Source organism: Pongo pygmaeus, chromosome 1, assembly GCF_028885625.2.
Source record: "Pongo pygmaeus isolate AG05252 chromosome 1, NHGRI_mPonPyg2-v2.0_pri, whole genome shotgun sequence".
Taxonomy (NCBI): Eukaryota; Metazoa; Chordata; class Mammalia; order Primates; family Hominidae; genus Pongo; species Pongo pygmaeus.
The window spans coordinates 121,112,285-121,135,291 of record NC_072373.2 but is presented as its reverse complement, the minus strand read 5'-3'; the positions used below and the strand labels follow the sequence as shown (position 1 = coordinate 121,135,291).

General features: G+C 39.4%; 1 protein-coding gene across 2 annotated transcripts in view; it reads left to right on the top strand.

The window, feature by feature from the left end:
• EEIG2 (EEIG family member 2) overlaps positions 1–23,007 on the top strand; it is an 82,407-nt gene that overhangs the window by 31,965 nt on the left and 27,435 nt on the right. For both annotated transcript variants that reach the window (XM_054445778.2, XM_054445078.2), the window contains exons 2-5: positions 4,386–4,506; positions 10,084–10,113; positions 16,039–16,155; positions 20,450–20,496. In XM_054445778.2, coding sequence (XP_054301753.1) covers positions 4,386–4,506; positions 10,084–10,113; positions 16,039–16,155; positions 20,450–20,496 — 315 coding nt within the window. The remainder of the gene's footprint in view (positions 1–4,385; positions 4,507–10,083; positions 10,114–16,038; positions 16,156–20,449; positions 20,497–23,007) is intronic.

Below are 23,007 nucleotides of genomic sequence, written 5' to 3'. Positions count from 1 at the left end.
ATAGAGAACAGGAAGTAAGGGAGGGAGGGAGGGATTAGGACTTTGCTTTTTAAGATACCATCCAATTTTCATATATTAGACACTAAAGAAAATTCTTAGTGAGTTTTTTTTTTAGCAGTTAGGAAAAAAAGGCTTATACAGTTATATACTTCTGTTCCCATTTTTAGATTATTCAGTACTTGACCGTGTTTTTGAATTTGTTTTTATTTTAACAAAGTCATAAATACAAATAATTTAGAGTCTAAGTGCTACAAGGCATATTATGGAAAAGCACAGTCCCCAACAACCGACCTGTTTCTCACATGGCCCAACAGGGAAGGAGCCAGGAGAATAAATGCATCAGCTTCCCTCTCCTCCTGCCCTCTATCCTTGCAGTGTTTGTCACTTTAGCACAATCGGAGGTAGAGGGCAAGGGAGCTTGGTTGATGTAGTTCATAAGACTGGCCTCCTGGACCACAGAGAAGGGTAGAGTGAATCTGGAATGACAAAATGTGAAGCCCAGTAGTTTGGATTTCCATGAGCACTTTAATTCCCTGTATGCTTTTTTTTAAATATAGCATCCTATTCCTGTATGGTAGATGCAGTTTCTTTTTTATATCACTCAGAATTTTTTTCTTCTTCAAGCACAAGCTCTGTTTTGTTCAAGTTGCTATTTTTCTCTTTTTTTTTTTTTTTTTTTTTTTTTTAAGATTGTGTCTTGCTCTGTCACCCAGACTGGAGTGCAGTGGCACACTCATGGCTCACTATAGTGTTGAACTCTTGGGCTCAAGTGATCCTCCTGCCTCAACCTTTCAAGTAGCTGGGACTACAGGTGCACGCCACCATAAGTTTTAAATTTTTTGTTGAAACAGGGTCTCCTGTTGTTGCCCAGGCTGGTCATATTAAGAGACTTTCCTCACTTATCTGCACATATTTAACTGTGAAGCACTAAAAGTTAATTAGGAGCTTTGTGTATGTGGTGGGTGCTTGTCATCTCAGATTTTTATTGTAGGCTGATTTGGCTAGCTGTGTCATTGGGAACCCTCAACATCCGTCTCATGAAATCTTTTCTTTGAGGCTGGTTGGATTCCCCAGAGAATAGTCTTCCCACATCTTGAAGAACAGGTGTCTGATTCTGGCATTGTGAGAAGCCAGGTTAGGGGAAGAAAGTTGGAAGTCTCAGCATTAAGTCATCTTTCATTACCCCAGCCAGCATTCTTTTGTGCTGTTCGTGCTCTTTCTGATACCTGCCCTCACTTCAGGCTGTCCAGAGATCCTTCTGTTTCATCTTATCAGGAGACTACATCTCAGTCATCTGCAGGAGTCAGGGAAGGAGAGGTCTGCAGTCTGACTTATTTCTAAAACAGTTTTTGATCAATCCTCTGCTGTGTCCCTCCTTCATTCGACTTCAAAACCTGTTTAAGTTTCCTACTCTTGGCTTTTACTATTGCCAGCATGAGGTTCAAATTTCCTCAGTATGCTAAATTAGTTATCACTTGTCTGTCTGTCCCTGGCCACTTATTTTTGTCTCTAGTTCTCTTTGTCCCTGTGAGATAATGCCTTTGCTTGTTTTTATTTAGTAGGTTTGAGGAGGGAGCAGAGGCTAATACATGCACTCAACCTGCCATGTTTAACTATAAATTTGTATATAATTTTGTAAGAAAAGTAAAAGAGTTTTATTGTAAATGTTATTTCTTGATCTCTGATCATGTATCAGTGGTCTCAGTGACAGCAACAACCAAGTGCCTTGATGCTCAGTGGACCCTGAAGGGTCCAGGACCTCAGTGTTTCTATCTACATCTCCTTGTTGGGAGCTCCAGACACCACAGCTGATGCCTCCAGCAAGTCTTGAGGCCAAGAGATGTTGGGAGAGAAGCAAAAATAAAAAATTCTAGGCCGGACACAGTGGCTCACGTGTGTAATCTCAACAATTTGGGAGATCGAAGTGGCCAGATCGCTTGAGGCCAGGAGTTTGAGACCAGCCTGGCCAACATGGTGAAACCCCATCTCTACAAAAATACAAAAATTAGCCAGGCGTGCTGGTGCACACCTGTAATCGCAGCTACTATTCAGGAGGCTGAGGCATGGGAATTGCTTGAGCCCAGGAGGCGGAGGTTGCAGTGAGCCAAGATCGCACCACTGTACTCCAGCCTGGGCGACAGAGCAAGACCCTGTATCCAAAAAAAAAAAAAAAAAAAAAATCTGGATTTTTTTTTTCTTGCTTATTTTTATTACTATTCACAGTTTTGTAAATGTATTTATTTTTTAGTGTACAGGTTAGCAACTGCCCTCCTTACCAGGGGGTCCTCCAGCTGCCTGACAAGTACCTCCAGGTCCATCCTTTGTCAAATAACACTCATCTTGCCTGCATTGTGACCGTACCAATAAATTACACCCTGCCTGGATTTCAAGGGAGACTCCACTGTGAACCCACACATACATTCTTCATATCATGATTCATTAAATCTCTTAAGCGTTCCTAAGGAAAAAAAAATGGCCAAAGTTATCATAGTAGAACTGATGGTAAAATGCATGCCCTCCTCTCCCATTTGTGTGTCTGTTTAGAATATAAAAGTAAACACAAGTGCACATATGACACACAAATACATACTTGATTTTTAAATTGTGTTTGCTTTTTTTTGTAATTCCTGTTCTTGGATTCTGTGTATTGATGGAGAAATCAGAAAAACCAGGCCAGGTGGCTTACACCTGTAATCCTAGCACTCTGGGAGATTGAGACAAGAGTATTGTAATCCTGGCACTTTGGGAGACTGAGACAGGAGTATCACTTGAGCCCAGGAGTTTGAGACCAGCCTGGATAACATAGAGAGACCCATCTTTACCAAAACTACAAAATTAGTCAAGTGTGGTAGTGTATGCCTATGGTCCCAGCTACTTGGGAGGCTGAGGTGGGAAGATCTCTTTGGCCTGAGAGGTCAAGGCTGCAGTGAGTTGTGACTGCACCACTGTACTCCAGCCTGGGTGACAGAATGAGACCCTGTCTCAAAAACAACAACAACAAATAACTGATAGATCATAATAAAAATCTATTTTATTCCCTGAGGCAGCTATAAGTTTGACTGCCTGTCACATTCACCACAGCGGTTTTCCTGTCTCTAAGCCTTTATCTAAATTTTCAACTCACCTACCAGTCCTATCACTCCATAGACATAACTTATTACTCCCCTAAGAAAATCAAAACTATTCAACCCGGGCTCTCTTGCCATTCTCTTTTGCTTTCTCTAGTTTTCTCTTTATTTCATCCATTATCTTTGTTTCCTTCCTATGTTAGAGGAATGGTTATCCTTTTCTAAGGCTGAGCACCCCCCTCCCCAATACCTACAAACGATAGCAGAGAGAACAGTATGTACAAAGTCCTGGGAGCTTGAAAGAGCAAAGTTGTGGAAAAATACAGATTCTCCTTTGTGGACAAGTGGGCTTTAGAGTTAAACAGGCCTAGTTTGAATGCTAGTTCTTCTCTATCACCTCCTACTTAAATGACCTTGAGTTCACTTCTCTCATCACGCTTCATTTTCCTTATCTTTAAAGTGACGAGGCTCACGCCTATAATCTCAGCACTTTGGGAGGCCAAGGCAGGTGGATTACTTGAGGTCAGGAGTTTGAGACCAGCCTAGACAACATAGCCAAACCCTGTCTCTTAAAAACACAAAAAAATTAGCCTGGCGTGGTGGCAGGCGCCTGTAATCCCAGCTACTCAGGAGGCTGAGTGAGGCAGGAGAATCACTTGAATCCAGGAGGCGAAGGTTGCAGTGAGCGGAGATCATGCCACTGCACTCCAGCCTGGGTGACAGAGCAAGACTCTATCTCAAAATAAATAAATAAATAAAGTGAAGAAAATGCCAGCTACTTCACAAGGCTGTTGGGAGATTTCATAGCATATGGTAAGCTCTCAATAAATGGTAGCTGTTCTTGCTGTTATGGCTGGAGTAAAACTATGACAGTAGTTCATCTTAAAATAAGAATTTGCTTATTCCTAGAATAAGCATTTGTTCTTATTTATGCCTCTTGCATTAACTATGAATATAATCCCTACAAGGTCAGGAACTCTGTCCTCGTCTTTATGTTTTAAACATGTTATCACATGCACAACATATAAAGTAAATGTACATTATGTGTTGAATGAATGAATGGTGTAGCCTAATGTATATTTTGATTGAATTGATAAGTAAATTCAGTTTTTTTCCAGTTTCCTGTGGATAATTGAAACCTTCCAAAGATTTTCAGATCACATTTTTAGGAATTTGCTTCCTTCCTGTTACACTGTTTACAAATACTGGCTTTTAACACATTACTTCTGCATGTTAGACTTGAGTGAAAGTATGAATGTGCTTTTTAACATGTCATCAATAATAGTTAATTAATTGCTCTTTTTTCCTTTCCTTCAGGGAGGTGGTACAAGCAAACTGTGTTCACTGGAGAAAGAAGTTCTCATTTATGTGCAAAATGAGTGCAAGTGCTGCCACAGGCATCCTAGATCCTTGTATCTACAGAGTATCTGTGAGGAAGGTATAAAAATAGCCTATTACTTCTTCCCTTTCAGAAACCGTAATTAGTTCCATAGTCACTGGCTGGCTTTGTTTAACTCTGCTTTATCTGTTTCATTAGAACTGTATATGCATTTCACTTCACACTTGCTGCAGTAATTCAAATACCATGGCAAATATGATGAAGAATCCCAGGTTATACATTAAAATTATTATTAAAGAACCTTCATCTCACTGTCACTACACATATAAGTATTAATCTTATTTGTATTAGTTTGGGGACTATATATATCTATATCCACTATTTGTTAAATTCCTAGTTTTTATTAGGCATTGTTCTGGGAACTTTATGTGTAATATATCTAATAACCCTGAAATTAGGTGTTATTTTCTCCATTATCAGGAAAACCAGGGCTCAGAGAAGTTACTTGCCCAAATTTACATAGTTTATAAATGGCAAAGTAGGGACTCAAACAGAGTTTTCCGATTCCAAGTCTGTTTTCTTTCCTGTATATTTTCTTTCCCAGTATTAGGTTGAAGCAAATTACCAATAATCTAAAAAAAAAAAATGGTAATTTCACATGGTTCAACTTTGTGTGTGTGTTGTGTGTGTGTGTGTGCATATGTTTTACTTACCAAAATAATACATATAATGGTCAAAAATTAAATAGAGAAGAAAGATTTAGAATGAAAGCAAGAGTCTCTGGCCTTGGTCTTTTCCACACCAGTTCTGCATCCTTCTGTATCAGAATACCATTGCCATGGTATTTTAAGTATTATATAAAATATTTAATATAATATACTAAATAATATTTTAAGTATTATATAAAAGAAGCCATAAAAGAAAAATTAGTAAACTCAACTATATAAACATTTTATGCATTGCAAAATATAACATAAACAAAGTCTTAAATTAGGGGAAATAGTCACAAATTGTGACAAAGGACTACTTTCTTTAGTATAGAAAGAGCACCTTCAAATAAATTAATTTTAAAAATCAACAACCCTTTAGAAAAATAGGCAAAGGGCAGAATGAACACTTCACAAAAAAACTATAAATAGCTTTTAAACATAAAAATATGCTCAATCTGACACAAAACTACAAATAAGATACCATTTTTTACCTATAAAGTTGACAAAAATAAAAAAGTTTGATAGTGCGCTCTGTTGCCTAGGACACAGGGAAGCAATCAGTGACCAGCCAGCGGTACTATTCCAGGCACTGGGAGGACAGTGGTGAACTGGAATGAGTTCCTGCCCCCGAGGACTTTACTTTCTGGATGGAGTTGGGGGAGGTGTGATAGGAAAGACAGAGACCGTAAACTTGTAGCCAAATAAGATTATTTGAGGTCGTGATTAAGTTTTATGTGTAGGAAACAATTCAGTAATGGAGAATAGCTTAGGCAAAGGAGATTATTTTAGAGAACTGAGGCAGGAGTCAGTGAAGACTTCTCTGAAAGGTAACATTTGAAGAAGAGGCAACCATGTAAAGGTCTAGGGAAAGGCCATTTTAAAGGAGTAGGACCTGAAAGCAAAAAAGCCCCTGTATTAGTTTCCTAGGACTGCTATAACTAAATAGCACACTCTGGGTGGCTTTAAACAACAGAAACTTATTGTCTCAGTTATGGACGACAGAAATTCAAAGTCAAGGTGTCAGCAGGGCCATGCTCCCTCTGGAGGTGCTGTGGGAGAAACTCTAACACCTCTCGCCTAATGTCCAGCAGCCTCAGGCATTCTTTGACTTGTGGATACATTATTCCATTCACGTGATTGTTTTCTCCCTTTGTGTCTTCACATCATTTTCCCTCTGTGCATGTCTGTTTCTCTGTCAAAATTTCCTGTTTTTATAAGAATACCAGTCATATCGGATTAGGACCTCATTTTAACTTGAGTACCTATATGAAGACCCTATTTCTGGCCAGGCGTGGTGGCTCACGCCTGTAATCCTAGAAGTTTGGGAGGCTGAGGCAGGCAGATTTCTTGAGCCCAGGATTTTAAGACCAGCCTGGGTCACATGGAGAAACCCCATCTCCACAAAAAATACAAAAATTAGCCAGGTGTGGTGGCACGCACTTGTAGTCCCTGCTACTTGTGAGGCAGAGGTGGGAGGATCACCTGAGCCCAGAAGGCTGCAGTGAGCCACGATCATGCCACTGTACTCCAGCCTGGATGACAGAGCCATACCCTGTCTCAAAAAGAAAAAAAAAAAAAAAAAAGAAGACCTTACTTCCAAATAAGGTAACATTCTGAGGTAAGGACTTCATGTCTTTTTTTGGTTGAGGGAGACAGGGGACATAATTCAACCTATAACAGGCCCTAAAGTATAATAAACATGGAGATTATTTTAATACTTCTGAAATTAATGGACTAGCTTGTTGCAGACCACTGCTCCCTCTGAAAACTATTAGAAAAGCTAGACATAATATCCAAAAGAGCTGCTTGAAGGCATCGGAAGCTACTGAGGTAGTAAGGACTTGAAAGGCTTAGAATCCATAGAGAAGGGAAGCATAGAGATAAGCCTGACATTTGGCGTTGCTTTTACCCTCAAAGCATTTGCTGATTTGCAAGTAGTGGTGAAGAAACTGAGCACAAAAGAATGGCTGAGCAGCAAAGACACTGAGTTGAGATTGCAGCAGTCTTACGGGTCTAAAGGAACAAAAACTGGAATCTGGGGACCACCAAAGAGGAGGGGCCTTGATAAACACCTCAGGCTTTCGGTTGGGACTCACTCTCTGAGAGTTTCAACCTAGTAGGAAGAGTGTAATACATACAGATCAGCCTTACAAAGACTGAAACCCAGCCTCCAATCAGCTCAATCCCTTCTTGGATGAAGGTGATCTGCCTCTTCCTTACTACTTGCCAAAAGCAAATGTATGCCTTCTCCTATATCACATCACTCTGAACCTCAAATTATTTCTTCAAGTTTTCATACACAGTTATCAAGCATATGGAGAGACATGACTACATGACCAAAAATCAAAAGGAAAAGTATATGATAAAAAGAGACCCATGGAAGATACAGATTTTGGAAAGATCAAAGACAAACTTTTACAATAACTATAATTAGTGAACAAGATGGAGAATTTCATCAGAGAACTAAAGTTGTTTTTTAAAAAAAGCAGCAAATTAAATTCTAAAACTGAAAAGTACATTAACTAAAATTTAAAGCTAAGTAAATGAATAAAACTTCAACAGATGGATTTAACAGCAGGTTTACCATAACTGAAGAGAGGATTGGTAAATTGGAAAATAAGACAGAAGAAAATATTCAGGCTAAATCACAGAGAGAACAAGGGTGGAATACACAAGACAGAAGGTAAGACATGTAGGAGACAGTAGAAAGGTCTAACTGTATAAGCCCTAGGAGGAGAGACAAGTGAGTGTGTCTGAGAATCTTCTAAAACCGATCAAAGATATCAAACCACAGATTCAGAAGTACTGTGAACCCTATGCAGTGTAAACAGCAAGTCTGGCATGTTTAAATGACAAGACCAGCCTGGCTGTGGCATGGGAAACAGAGAGGCAAAGTTCTTGGTAGTGGGATTGGATGCAGTAGATCAGGCCGGGCCTTATGAAGTTTAGATCTAATTATAATTGGAAGTATTGGAGGATTTTAATAAGGAGAGACATCATTTTCTGTAAGATCACTTTTGCTGCTGTGTTAGATGAATCACAGAGACCACTTAGGTGGTTTGTGATAGTTGAAGGGAGAAGTGCTTATGTTTTGAATAGAGTTACAACATATAAATGGTCATTATTGTGCAGCCAGATATCCAACTAAAAATAAAGGATTCTGTTACTATGGAGGGGGGGAAATGGATGATTGGGATATGACTAGCATTCTTTCTGCAGAGGTTGAATGAATAGGTCCAGCAAACGAGAGTGAGGAGTTGCCAGTGAAGTAGGAATAAAACCAGGTAATTGTGGTACTGTGGAAGTTTAGTGAAGAAAATGATGCAACAAAGGAGGTGGAGTGGCCAAGCCTGTCACCTACTACTGAGATGTTGAATAAGATGAAGATCAGGAGCCTTTGGCTTTAACAAAATGAAGATCATTGGTAATCTGAAGAGCTATTATAAAGGGCCAAGTACAGTGGTTCACACCTAGAATCCCAGGAATTTGGGAGGCCGAGGAATGAGGACTGCTTAAGGATGGAAGTTTGAGACAAAACTAGGCAACATGGCAAGACCCCATCTCTCCAAAAAAAAAAAAAGAAAAAAAAATTAGCTGGATGTGGTGGCATGCACCTGTAGTCTTAGCTACTCAGAAGGCTGAGGTGGGAGGATCTCCTGAGCCCAGGAGTTTGAGGTTTCGGTGAGCTATGGTCATCCCACTGCACTCCAGCCTGGTTGATAGAGAGAGACCCTGTCTCTAAGAAATAAAATAAATAAAAAATGAAAAAGAACTATTGCAGAGGAAAAATAAGGATGAAACCCCAATTGGAGTGGGTTGAAGAGAGAGTAGGATATAGCAAATATAGATAAATCTTTTGATGAGTTTGGCTATAGAGGGGAGCAAAGAAAATAATTAGCTAGCAGAAACAAGGATCATCTGGAGAAAATTTTGTTTTCTTACGGAAGGGCACTATTAAGGAATATGACAGTGACCTAATGAAAATGTGATCATTCATAATGGGGTAGATGTGGTGGGATGGCTACACCTGAAATCACTGAAGCAGGGAAGGGGAGGAACAGCAGATATTCATGAATGATAATAGAGTTTATCATAGATTGTTCGTTAACATATTTGTATTCACTGCCTGAAAGATGGTCATAGATTGTTCCTTAACATATTTGTATTCACTGCTTGAAAGATGGAAATGATAGATAATGCATTATGTATCTGATTTAGCAAGAAAGATAGGAGACAACACCATCCAGCAGATGGCATTTTTAAAAGTAGGTAGGGAGTGGGGAGTTTTGGCCCTAATAATAATGACAAAGACATATATACAAACACATACCATGTGCTAGGTATTGTTCTGAGTGTTTTACACTTAATTCTCACAGCTGTATGAAAACAAATCTAAAGATTTGGCAAATTTATGTACAGTGACATATTTTAAGTTAAAAAAGACACCATCTATTATTTTTTATTATTTTCCACTTTGGCCAGCCTTTTCACGTTAGGTAAGAGGGTTTGTACTATACTAAATGTACACTTTTACATGCACAGAGTATCTCTTCAATGATTCATAAAAACTGGTTGTCCCTGGGGTGTGGTTTCAACTCCTGTTGAAATCTTTCTATATTATATTAGTATGCTTAACTGAGTAAATAATTTAACCTTTCTTTGGTGATTCAAGTTTTTGCAGTGAGTCCACAACACTTTTTGACCATTTCTTCTTCAGCAAATAGATAAAATATTAGCTTATATTCTCACCATTTGTCTCATTTAGATTAAAGTTAAATGCTAAATAAAAATTCTGGTCATTTGGGGGGCTTGTGGGAGTCTAAATAGTTGGATTTAAGATCGTCAGAATTTTACTGTCTATGATATTTGCCAGCATATATATGTCTGCTTCAGAATTATTTGACATGCATTTAATTTTAAATCTTTCATTATATGATATCCTTATAGTATTTTCTGTCTTTGGCAGGAATTAAAAGGTGGAAAAGCTTATGCAAAGGTAAGCAGATGTTTTTTAACTGTTTTGGAACATGTAATGTTGCTTATTGCTACTTATAGGCTTAAAAATTAAATTGTTTACTCTTCTAATATCTGTTCAAGCTTGGCTCTTTTTGTATGCAACTTGGAGATTGAACAGTTGGATCCAGCAGTAAATTATAGGCATATTCTTTCTAAATGCTGATTATGGGATATTATTCTTCAGATTCAGCCTCCCTGCTAGAGGATGATCTCTAGTTTGCATTAAGCCATAGCATGTGATAATTCAAAGGATCTCACCTGGGAAGTGTTGCCAGGCCCACCTCCCCCCACTGTAAGAGGACCTGTCCTTTATGCTGTCTTAGCACTCTGTGTATACATGATCAGTACTGCTCGTTTTTACTTTTACTAGCTATGTGGAATTACTAGTGAATGTGCTCACCTTTTTGCTGACCAGAAGGAATTAGTAACAACATTACCAGAAATTCACATAGTCCTTTTGTATTTCCAGTCTCTGTGAATGGTACCTCCATCAATCCAGTCACCTGAACTGAGAGATTGTACACTAGTCTTTTTTTTCCCGTAACTTTTTAAATTTTGTTTTTTATTTTTGTAGAGATGGGGTCTTGCTATGTTACCCAGGCTGGTCTCGAACTCCTGGCCTCAAGTGATCCTCCTGCTTTGGCCTCCCAAAGTGCTGAGATTACAGGCATTAACCACCATGCCTGGCCCCTGTACACTAGTTTTAACTTCCATATCTACCGAACACCCTAAATCTAGTTGGTTGCAATGCCAGGATGTTCTTTGTTAAAGTAATAGAAAACCTTCCTCAACTAGAGATTTTTCCAATGTTACAAAACAAGGAGATGTGAGATAGACTTGCTTAAAAACTGGTCGATCCACTGACTGAAGAACGTCATCAAGAACTCATATTATTTTTCTCTTTCCATTCTGCCATTCTCTATGTGATGACTTTGTTCTTGGCCAGCTCCCCTCCTGGACACCAGGTGGCTGGCTGCTTAATTTTAAGTCAACACATTCACATATGACAAAAATCCAGCTGCTTCTCCCTGTATTACTTTGTTTTGAGTGAGGAAACGTTTCTTAGATGGCCCTCAGAGGGTTTTCCCATACCTTTCATTGGCTGGAACTGGATTATATGCCCACCCTAAACTAGTTGTAGGCAATAAGAATGGATTGCCGTGGTTAGCTTAAACTAATCACAATCTAACAATGAGCTAGGGTTTGGGTTTCTTTCCTTGTACACATGGATGAACTGAGGCTGGACACCTGAATAAAACCAGTGTTTTGTGGCTGGGCGTGGTGGCTCATGCCTGTAATCCCAGCACTTTGGGAAGCTGTGGTGGAAGGATCACTTGAGCCCAGGCATTCGTGACCATCCTGGACAAGATGGTGAGACCCTGTCTCAGTAAATAAATAAATAAATAAAATAAATCAAGGCTTTGCTATCAAGGAATAGCAGGGCATTGATTCTGGGCTAGGCAAACAACAAGGTCTGCTGTAATTGACCAGTCCTCTTGATTTTTCACCTCTAAAAAGGTCTTGAAACCATACCTTCTCTCCATTCCCAGGGCCACTGCCTCAGGTTATGCCTTCATTATTTTTTATTTACAGCCTGCACTGGCCTTCTAGAGTCTGTCTCTGTTATCTCCCTCCATCCTCCATATTATTGCCAAAGTAATCTTTCTAAAATTAAAACATGATCATATCATTCCCCCATTTTTAGTCCTTTAGCAGCTATTCATTGCTTATAAAGGAAAATGAAAATTTCTTAATTTACATGTGTCTGGCATGTAAGACACATCTTGTCATCTCTGCTGTCATCTGCACATGAACACACACATAAACACTCATACACTCATCCTTATGCCTCACACATACCACCCTCACAAACCTCCTGGAGTATCCCATGCTATCTTAGCCTTTTGATTTGTAACTTGATGTTTTTTCCTGCCATGCTTATATTTCTCCCTCCTCTTGTCCTGTCAACTCATGTATCATTAAAGACTCAACTTAGGCATCCCTCCCCACTGAGAACTTTTCTTTTCCTCTCTTTCTTGTAACTGTGTCTTCCTCTATCACAGCACTTTCAAACGCATTAAAGATCTGTTCACTTTTCTGTCCTCCCCTATTAAAGAGTAGGAATGACTTCCATATTACCTGAAATGTGGATGCTGAAGATTATTTCATGAATGAATTAATATCTGGGACAAATACAGCTAGTGTTTATGTATATATGCCATTTCATGAGACAGTTACTCAGTGAAGCCAAAGAAAAAATCATAAGGAAACAGACTTTCTGGTTCTTCACTAGAATGGAAGCTCTTTCAAGGCAGAGTAGGTGTCCTGTTCATCACTGTTTCCCAGTGTCTACAACTGGGCCTGTCATATAAAAGATGCTTGATAATATTGACTTCACTCATTAGTAACTTTTAGCCTGAAATATCACATTGACATGCCCCACCTTTTAATATACTTTTTAATAGGGGCTGTCTTAGTTAGTTTGGGATGCTATAGCAGATTACCGTAGATTAGGTGATTTAAACAACATTTATTTCCCACAGTTCTGGAGGCTGGGAAGTCCAAGATCAAGGTGCTGGTGGATCCAGTCTGGTGAGGGCCTGCTTTCTGCTTTGCAGATGTCTGTCATCTCATGGTGTCCTCAAATGGCAGAGAGCAGAGAAAAAGGAAGCAAGCTCTCTTGTGTCTTGTTAAAAGGGCATTAATCCATTCTTGAGGACTCCACTCTCATGACCTAATTACCTCTTATAGGCCCTGCCACCTAATACCACCCTTTTGGGGGTTAGGGTTTCAACATATGAATTTTGGGGGGACATAAACATGCAGGCATAAGAGGCACTGATCAGATTCTCCCCTTTTTTAACTTATTGACATTGTAATATACCAACATTACAATAGTAGATGGTAAGCCAATGGGCTATTCTTTTATTCAACAAATGTGTATTAAGTGCCAGGCACTGTTCTTGGTACTATTCTAAGTACTGGAGATACAGCAGTGAACAAAACAGACAAATCCCCTGCATTTGTGGAGCTTACATGCTAATGGGAGCAGGGGTTGTTGGAGGGACAGACAATAAGCAAATATGAAATATGTGTGTACATGATGTGATGGTAACTACTAAGGAGAAAAATAGAGCGGGTAAGGGGTGGAAGGCGGTAACTACAGGGTAAGGGAGAGAAGAGGGATGTGATATAGGATGGTCAGGGAAGGCCCCTTTAGAGAGATGACTTTTAAACATTGACCTGAATGGAGTAAAAGAGAAAGCTATAAGAAAATCTGAGAGACAGCATTTCCCGCAAAAGAACAGTAAGTGCTAAAGGCCTTGAAGTGATCTTGGCATTTTCAAGAAAGAGGACATTGTGGCTGCCAGAGTAAATGAGGAGGAGGAAATGAAGTTGGCCAGGTAGCCAGGCACAGAGGAATAGGAGACCGCAGAGAAAACTCTTTCAAGAGGAACGAGATCATGACCTTTTCAGGGACATGGTTGGAGCTGGAATCCATTATCCTCAGCAAACTTATGCAGGAACAGAAAACCAAACGCTGCATGTTCTCACTTATAAGTGCAAGCTGAACAAATGTTGATCACGTGGACACAGGGAGGGGATCAGCACACACTGGGGCCTGTCGGGAGGGGGCGGGGGGAGCAAGAGCATCAGGAAAAATAGCTATTGCATGCTGGGCTTAATACCTAGGCGATGGGTTGATAGGTGCAGTAAATCACCATAGCAAACTATGTGACAAACCTGCACGTCCTGCACATGCACCCCAGAACTTAAAATAAAATTAAAAAAAAACTCTTACAAGAAATTTTGCTGTAAAGAGGGCCAGAAAAATGGTTCAATAGCCTGGAGAGAGACAAAGGGTGAGGTTTTGTTTTGTTTTCTTTTGTTCATTAAAGTAGGAGAAAATCCAGCATGTTTGTGTGGTTTTGGGAACGATCCAGCAGAGAAGGGAAATTTTAGAATGCACAAGAGCAGAAGGCATAACTGAAGTGATTAACTTGAGTGGGCGAGAGGAGAGTGGTTGGCTTCAGACAGTACTGTAAGTGGGAAAGCAAGCATGTGGGCACAGATGCAGGTAGGTGAGTGGATGTCACTGGCAGTAAAAGCTTATGGAAGTTAAGTGCTCTTTTGATTGCTTTAATTTTCCGATTGAAATAGGAAGTAAGGTCATCAGCAGAGAGTGAGGATGAGAAAGCGATGTTGGAGGGTCAACGAGAAGGATAATGTATGAATCATAATAGGGTGCACTGATAATGTGTGATCAGTCATGTAAGTATTCACATGCCCAGTTGGATATGGCTTTGTCCTGGACATATCCAAGCTTTTTCTGCTGATCTTTTGCCCCTCTAAGAGAGGCAATAAGACAGCCGGGTGCAGTGGCTCACACCTGTAATCCCAGCACTTTGGGAGACTAAGGCAGGCGGATCACGAGGTCAGGAGATCGAGACCATCCTGGCCAACACGGTGAAACCCCATCTCTACTAAAAATACAAAACAAAAATTAGCCGGGCGTGGTGGTGGGCACCTGTAGTCCCAGCTACTTGGGAGGCTGAGGCAGGAGAATGGCGTGAAGCCAGGAGGCAGAGCTTGCAGTGAGCCAGAGCTTGCAGTGAACCAAGATCGTGCCACTGCACTCCAGCCTGGGTGACAGAGCGAGACTCCATCTCAAAAAAAAAGAGAGGCAATAAGACAAGAGTAACCATGTGCAAATTAGGTGGATATTACTGCTGCCTGATGTGTGTCTGACTTATTGCATTTGGGGCTTGTGGCCCTTCAGCTGCTCTCTGGGTTCTTATTCTTCATTCTTTTTGTACCAATTAAAAGCTATTAAAATAATGCTCCAGCCTGCAATTAAAATATTCATCTTGAATGCCATTTATATGTGCCCACTGTGTGTTTTAAAACCCTAAGGGAAACAACTTAGAATCACAGCAGTTTTTGAAATGTATAATACTTTTTATTGTATATTTATGGAAATATGCTTAATAAGTTGCAACTCAATTCATTTTTTGTAAATAAAAAGACTGTATATAGACTTAGCTTGCTCAAAAAATGATATAATGATATAATGGGGTTGATTTGTTCTACCACATGGAAATGAGAGACAGGGTTGAGCAACAACAGAGGAAAGACTATAGGGCAACCTTTGGCAGCTGCAGAAAATGGGGACTGAACCTGGGCAGTAATAACAAGAAGGAACAGGTTTGAGCTGAACTTCTGACAGCAGCAGAGGGGATTGATGTGGGGCAGAGCTCTGAGAAAGGGAGGAATTAGGTTTCATAAAGAGAGATTCAGTTCAAGGATGATCAGCAAGGCAAACGTGGAAGGTAGTGAAAGAGAAGGCACTGGTACCAAAGAAAATAGGTGATTCACTGAAGTCACTCCAGTTCTTGCATGGGGAGTGAAAACTTAATAACCTGCAACTATCTGCCTTCACCAGTGGTTAACTTGGCATAGAACCGGACCCAGAATAGGGAGAGAAGAGTCTAATCATTCTTTTCTATGTGTATGCAAATTATCACTCTTGGTTTGCTAGTATTTCCCACAGGGTGATGTAAATACCACTACTTGCAATGATTTTAGCTGTTTGATGTACATTATTTTTACTTTAACAGTAATATATATTCTTTAATGTATATAGAAAAAATATATTTACCACATCAAATCTGATTTCAAAGATCCTGTTGCTGAACACAAGAGTAGAATAAATAAATTCATATAAAAGGTGAACCAATTTAAAAACACAAAGCAAATAATAGAACAGGTATTAAGATGTCAGAAATTGCAAATAAATGAAGTTGGAGAAAACCTGTCTAGGGTATGGGTTGAATATTTATTTTCAGGAGCATATGATAGAAGCCTACTAGATAGTCTATTAATATAATTCTCTTTCTTTTCATAGCTGGGCTTTGCAGATCTAAACCTGGCAGAGTTTGCTGGATCAGGAAATACCACTCGCCGCTGTTTACTGGAAGGCTATGATACCAAAAATACAAGACAGGATAATTCCATTCTTAAAGTAAGCACGTTTCAGGATTTACTTGTCAAGAATAAGATTATCTGCCTTTAAATAAATAATAAAGACTTATTAAATAAGCCTTTAAATAATTAAAGGCTTATTATCTGCCTTTAAATAAGATTATCTGCCTTTAAATTTATTATATTTAAAATATAATAAAATTTATATTTAAAAAAATACATAAATAAATTTTTTTATTTATATTTAAATAAAAAAAACTTTAAATAAGATTATCTGCCTTTAAATACTTGTCCACATATGCTTAGGACAAGATGTGAATCAATGCTGATATGGTAAACTGACCATACCACTGAAGTATTCGTCACTTAGGGAAAAACCCCATCTAAGTCACAAATGCAGTGAAAAGTAACAAATGTTCACCTTCATGGTCCTAAGGTGTTTTTCTTTGATGTTTTGAACATTCAGAGAATACATACACCACTGCAACATAAGAGCTCATTGGGAGGAAGGAGCATGATGAATTAAATGAATACCTTAAAATGTTTGTAGCTCCCATAAGGTGATGTACAGAGCAGCTGTGATAGGTACATAGAAGCCACTGGGTTCTCTTGTAAACTAGTGAAGTGACAGATGGAACCCACTTCTGGGCATCTGCCCGGCTTTTTCCAAGTACCGTCAGGAGCTATGTGCTCTAGTAATGAGTACAAATGTATACTTCATAGAGTTAATTGTAGTATTAAATGAGATTAATTGAGAAAATATTTGTAAAGTACTTTGCACCTGGGAAACCCCATTAGATAGACCTTTTGCAGTGTTTCAGTTAGGTTACCCCATGATGGTAAGTTATCTAATAAGAAAGGAAAATAATTCTGAGTAAAAACTGGTGTTCAAAAGTTAGTGAAGCAAAGAATTACCTTATACTCTACAGTTTTCAAACTTTTTTGCAACAAATCTTAAGCTCTGAACATACGAAAATGTGTAAAATGGTTATTATGGCTGGTCCAATGCATAAAGTGGTTTTTGTAACCCTCACACAAATTTAGCAGCTGGAAAGAAAGGTGGGACAGCGAGTTGATATGGGAAGGAAAATGTTCAGAAGACAAGGAAGAAATTAGAAAAGTATCACAATATAAACTTCTGTATACATCATGTTGATTGCATAGTTTTGTGGTTTTATAACTCTAAAAAGTTTTCAAAGCACTTGCCCATATCTCCATGAGATGAACAGGATTAGACAGATGAGGATAGATTGTTATTCACATTTTATAGATGAAGAGCTGAAACTAAAGTATCTCACAAAAGTAGTCAGTGGCAGAGCTGGGACCACAGTGCATATCTTCTGCTGCCTGATCAGGGTTCTTATTTCCTCGTATTTCTTACATGAAAAGATGGATAATTCTTCTCAGAATGACAGTGTTATCATTGGAAGTTGAAATAACTTTTTAATTTCAGGCCCTCACTTTCGTAAGAGCCAACTCATGGAGTAGTTTCCTTCTGGCTTCCCATTCATCCTTCCACACTGTCTCTCCCACTTTGTCCTACAAAAAAAAAAAAAAAACATGCTCTTTGAAGATCGTGCCATTCAGTCATAACACTCTCTCCTTTCCTAATCTGTGCCATCTCCTGACCCCTTAGCTACCTTCTCGCTCCTATCCATTGATGACTTAGCTCCTGGCTCACAGTTTTTCTCTATAGTTCTTCTCAGGTCATCATTTTTCCATAGCTTCACCATCTGTGCAGGCGAGCTAGCCCTGTGGACTATCTTATCTATATTTTCTCTCCTGATAGCTGATCTTCTATGAGTCTAAGGCTTCTCAGTTCCTTAAACTCCCTGTCTCCAGCAATATTTTCCTCCTCCTCATCTCAGTTCCTACTCCCATGGTCACACTCTAGAGTCTAGACCTTTTTACTCCTAGAAACTTCGCCCCCAAAAAAATTTCAATTTAAAGTTTTCTTCCTCCTACCACTATCCCTTATGTTTCCAGTCCTCTTAGTCTCCTACTCACTTAGCTATCTTTAACCTTACCACTTTCCCACTATCCATCAGCCCTGACTTGCTTCTGCTTCCCTGTCTATCCAGCTTAAATTTCATGGGTCCTTATATAAGGGCAGGAGTTCAAGACCAGTCTGGGCAACATAGTGAGAACCCCATCTCTAAAAAAAAAAAAAAAAAAAAATACTCCTGGCTCCTCTGTCCCTGTCTCCCTGCATTGTCTGAATAATCCCCAACTTTTGTTAACTCAGTTATTAAATATCTACCCTTGCATGCTGAGCATTGCTGAAGAGAATCATACAACCAGACTAGCTGCCATTACTAAAGCCATGCTCACTGCCATCTGGCAGTCATACTCCACTTCCTTCATATGCTTCCTTTCTCAATTTTAGATATTCTGTCTCATACCTTTTTTCTCCTCGTATCCCAACACATTATTCTTGCTCTCAGATACTGACCTTGCCTTATCCTATTGAGAAAACAGAAGCCATTAAACTCAAATTCCTCATCTTCCCATCATAGACTTTACCTGCCTCTCCCGCCTTATCCTTTTTGTCTCCTGTTACAATGGATGGCATGTCCCCTCTCCTGTCAGAAGTCAGTCCTGCCTCTTGGCTTCTGGAATCCAAAGTTTGCCTAATCAAGAGCTTTACCCCTTAGATTATCCCCTCTTCTCATCATCTCTACCTCGAATGAACTATCCTCATCAACATATAAAGAAACAGCTCCACTGTCTCCCATATTTATAAAAAAAGACAAAAATTAACCTCTCATCTTCTCCAACTACTGTCCCACATCTCTGTTCTACTTAACTATTCAGTTCCTTAAAGCTGTATGTGCCATCTCCATCTCCTTTTTGAGACATCCATGATATTCAAGAGTGCAGTTTTGATGGAGTTGGAAAGCAGACCTCAGGGTTCTATGAAAGAAGAGATGATGAGGAAATCAGTGCAGCAGGATAGATTTGGCATTTAAAGAGAAAAAATAGTCATGGAGGTGCTGGGATGAGGAGATAGGAATGAAATAAGGCTATATAAGATACATGTCATCCATTAGCTGCAGAACATACAACAATGTACATATTCTTGTATTCATTAAGACTATGAATTTTGCTATGTGCAGCCCTGGGATCACATCTCAGCTCTGCCCTTTACTAGTTATCTGGTTTTTAAAATATCACTTAATCTCCCTGAGGTTAAAATGAAAATAATTGCTCTCTCCTAGGAATACTGAAAATTAAAGGAAATAATGCATATTAAACACATAGCTTATGCCTGGCACATAATGAATTCTCAAATCATGATTGTTGTTAATGTTGTTGTTACTATTACCATTATCATTATTATTCCCATAAGAACATAAAGAGGTCCTATGACTGACTGTTAAAGGTAGTCAGCTACTAGAGAATAGTAGCATCTTAGAAAATATTTGAAAAGCTTTAAATGCTGGCTGGGCACAGTGACTCACACCTATAATCCTAGCACTTTGGGAGGCCAAGGCGGTAGGATCACTTGAGGCCAGGAGTTCAAGATAGAGGACAGCTTGAACAACATAAGCAAGACTCCATCTCTGCAAAAAAAAAAAAAAAAAAAAAAAAGAAAAGAAAAGAAAAAGCCAGGCGTGGCGTCCTATAGTCCCAGCTACTCAGAAGGCTGAGACAGGAAGATCATGAACCCAGGAGTTTAAGACTGCAGTGATCTGTGATAGCACCACTGCACTTCAGCCTGGGTGACAAAGCAAGACCTTATCTCAAGAATTTAAAAAAAAAAAAAAGCTTTAAATTCTGATCTAAAGCTGGAACAAAGGCCAGAAGCTTTTTACTCTTAGAAGCCACCAGCTGGCATCCCTTGAAACATCAACGTGGCAACTTGAAGGAAAACATTACCAGACACTTAGGTACCACAGGAATTTGGGAGTAAAGACAGATAGATTAGCACAGCCACACCCCCACAGGATTATTACTGGTGAACTATTATTGCTATTTGTTTCCATTATTTCCATTCTGATTTTTGCAGTTTTGAGGTTTTGAATGTTAAAAATGATTTTAATCTATATGGAGCAGTAATTGAATATTGAATAGAACCCACTTCTTTTTTTTTTTTTAATAGAGACAGGGTCTTGCTCTGTTGCCTAGCGGGAGTGCAGTGGCATGACCATAGCTCACTATAACCTCAAACTCCTTGGCTCAAACAGTCCTCCTGCCTCAGCCTCCCATGGATATAACCCAATTCAACAATCATTTTATTTAATGCTTTCCCAATAGAAAATATCGGACTAAGTGCTGTGAAGGAAGCATTTTATAATTTTTTATAATCGTGATATTTCTTTTTTTATGTTTAGGTTTTGATCAGTATGCAACTGATGTCTGGTGACCCATGTTTTAAAACGTAAGTTGATACCCAATAAATGGATTATGTATCTAAAAGTATAAGAAAGATTTATTTGTTTAAATTTTTACATTAATATTTTGTAGTGCTTATAGGAAAATACCAGTTAAGGGATAGTTTCTTCCCTGGGAGACTGACCTGACCCTCTTAGAAGTTATGTTTACCTATTACCAAATGAGTTCTCCATACTCTAAATTATTAATGCTATAGGTCTTTCATCATCTTCAGGTTTTGGGTAAAATTATATAAGCAAAAATTTTTAATATAGCTTCTGTGAACATATTCATTTCTTCAATAAACACCTATTAAGTGCCTTACCATGTGTTAGGCCATATTCTAGATACTAGAGAAACAGCTGTGAACAAAATAGATTAAGTCCCTGCCATCCTGGAGCTTATATTCAGGAAAATGGACAATAAGCTAACAAGTAAATATATAATATACAAACAGTCATAAGCACTTTGGAGAAAAAGGATGGGAGGGCCATCGTGAAGAGAAGTGTTGCTATTCTATATATAGTAGTCAGGGGAGGCCCCCCCAGTAAAGATGATATTTGAGTAGAGACCTGAAGGAGGTGGGAAGCAAATCACACCGGCATTAGGGGAAAGAGTATTTGAGGTAGAGGAAACAAGGACAAAGACCTTGAGGGAGAAGTGTTCTTGGCACGTTCAAGTAGCTGCCTGGAGAGCAGCGGGTCTAAAGCAGAGTGAATGAAGAGGCGGGTGACAGGAGATGAGGTCAGATGATAAGGAGTCTTGTGGCCATTATAAAAAGGACTGCCACTCACACTCTGAGTGAGATAGAAAAGCTATTGGAGGTTTTGAGCAGAGGAGTAAAATTATCTGACTTGTGGCTGCTAGATAGGGAATAGACAATCTGTAGGAGTAACAAAGGGGACAGGGACACAAATAAGTAGATTAAAGGCTGTTTTCAGTAATCCAAGGTTTTGAGCCTGAGTAACTGGAAGAATGGTGCTCTCATTTGTTGAGATGAGAAAGACAAGAGGAACAAATTGGGAGCTTGGGTGTTAGACGTTTTAAATTGGAGATCCCTATTTAACATCCAGCGGGGCATGTCAAGTAGGCAGTTGGTGGATAGATCAACTAGAGTCCAGTGGGGAGATCTGGGCAGGAGATAGAAGTTTGGAAATTATTACATCATCAGCATACAGGTAGTAATTAAAGCCATGAGACTTGAATAAATAACTAGAGGGAACGAGTAGAAATGGAAAAGGACCAGAAACTGAGGTGGGGACACCCCAGCGTGTTAGAGGTCGGGAAGATTGGGAAGAAGAATGAGCAAAGAAACCACCAGTGTGATCAGAGGAGGAAAGCAAAGCAGAGTCCTGTCCTGAAAACCAAATGAAGAAACGGCCTTAGAAAGGCACGAATAAGCACCTGCGTCACACGCTGCTGGAGTGGGTCTCAGAAAATGAAGACTGAGGATTGACCCTTGGAATTTGCAGTATAGAGACCGTTGATGACTTTGGCAGGCACTTTGGTAGAATGCCCTTAGACTAAAGCCTTTTGAGCGTGGGTTAAAGAGAGTTTGGGAGGAGAAAAATTGGAGACAGTGAGTATAAACAATTCTTATGAGGGGTTTTGCTATAAAAAAGGAACAGAAAGATGGGGTCATAAGTAAAGAGAGGATTTGGAGTAGGGCAGGTTTTGTTCATTTTTAAGATGGAAGATGATATAGCATATTTGAGTACCGATAGTATTGGCTCAACAAGAGGGAAAAACTGATGATCCAGAAAAGGGACTGTTGCTAGAACAGCACCCTTGGATTGTTGGAGGGAGGAAGGCAGAGAACATGGCTACTGATGCAGGTAGAGGAGAAATGGAAGCATATAGAAGTTCTTTTCCAGTTGCTTCAGATTTCTTAGTGAAATAGGAAACAAAGTGCTCATTGAAGAGCAAGGACAGGGAAGATAGAGGAAGGGGTTTGAAGAAAGGAGAAGGTGTGCAGAAGTCCTCGCAGAGAGCGAGCGTGAAAGGAACAGGGAAATGCAGGATTGCCTGTCAGCAGCCTTGAGGACACTTAATGATTAAAAATGAAAGTTCATTGATATCATTGAAATATCTGAGAAAAATACACATAGAAAACTAAAGAAAACATTACCTCCCTATGTATCAACTTCATGTTTTTAAGAGTTGTAACTTAGAAAGCAACATCTGGCCAGGCGCGGTGGCTCACGCCTGTAATCCCAGTACTTTGGGAGGCTGAGGCAGGAGGATCACTCTACAAAAAATACAAAAATCAGGCGTGGTGATGCACACCTGTGGTTCCAGCTACTTGGGAGGCTAAGGGGAGGATTGCTTGAGCCTGGGAAGTGGAGGTTGCAGTGAGCCAAGATTGCACCACTATACTCCAGCCTGGGTGACAGAGCAAGCCCCTGTCTCAAAAAAAAAAAAAAATCAATTCTTGATTAAAACCACACATCTTCCTATAACTTAGTCTTCCTGTGCTGTCTTCTCATAAACCATGGTTTCCTGACTCCTTTATTTTCTG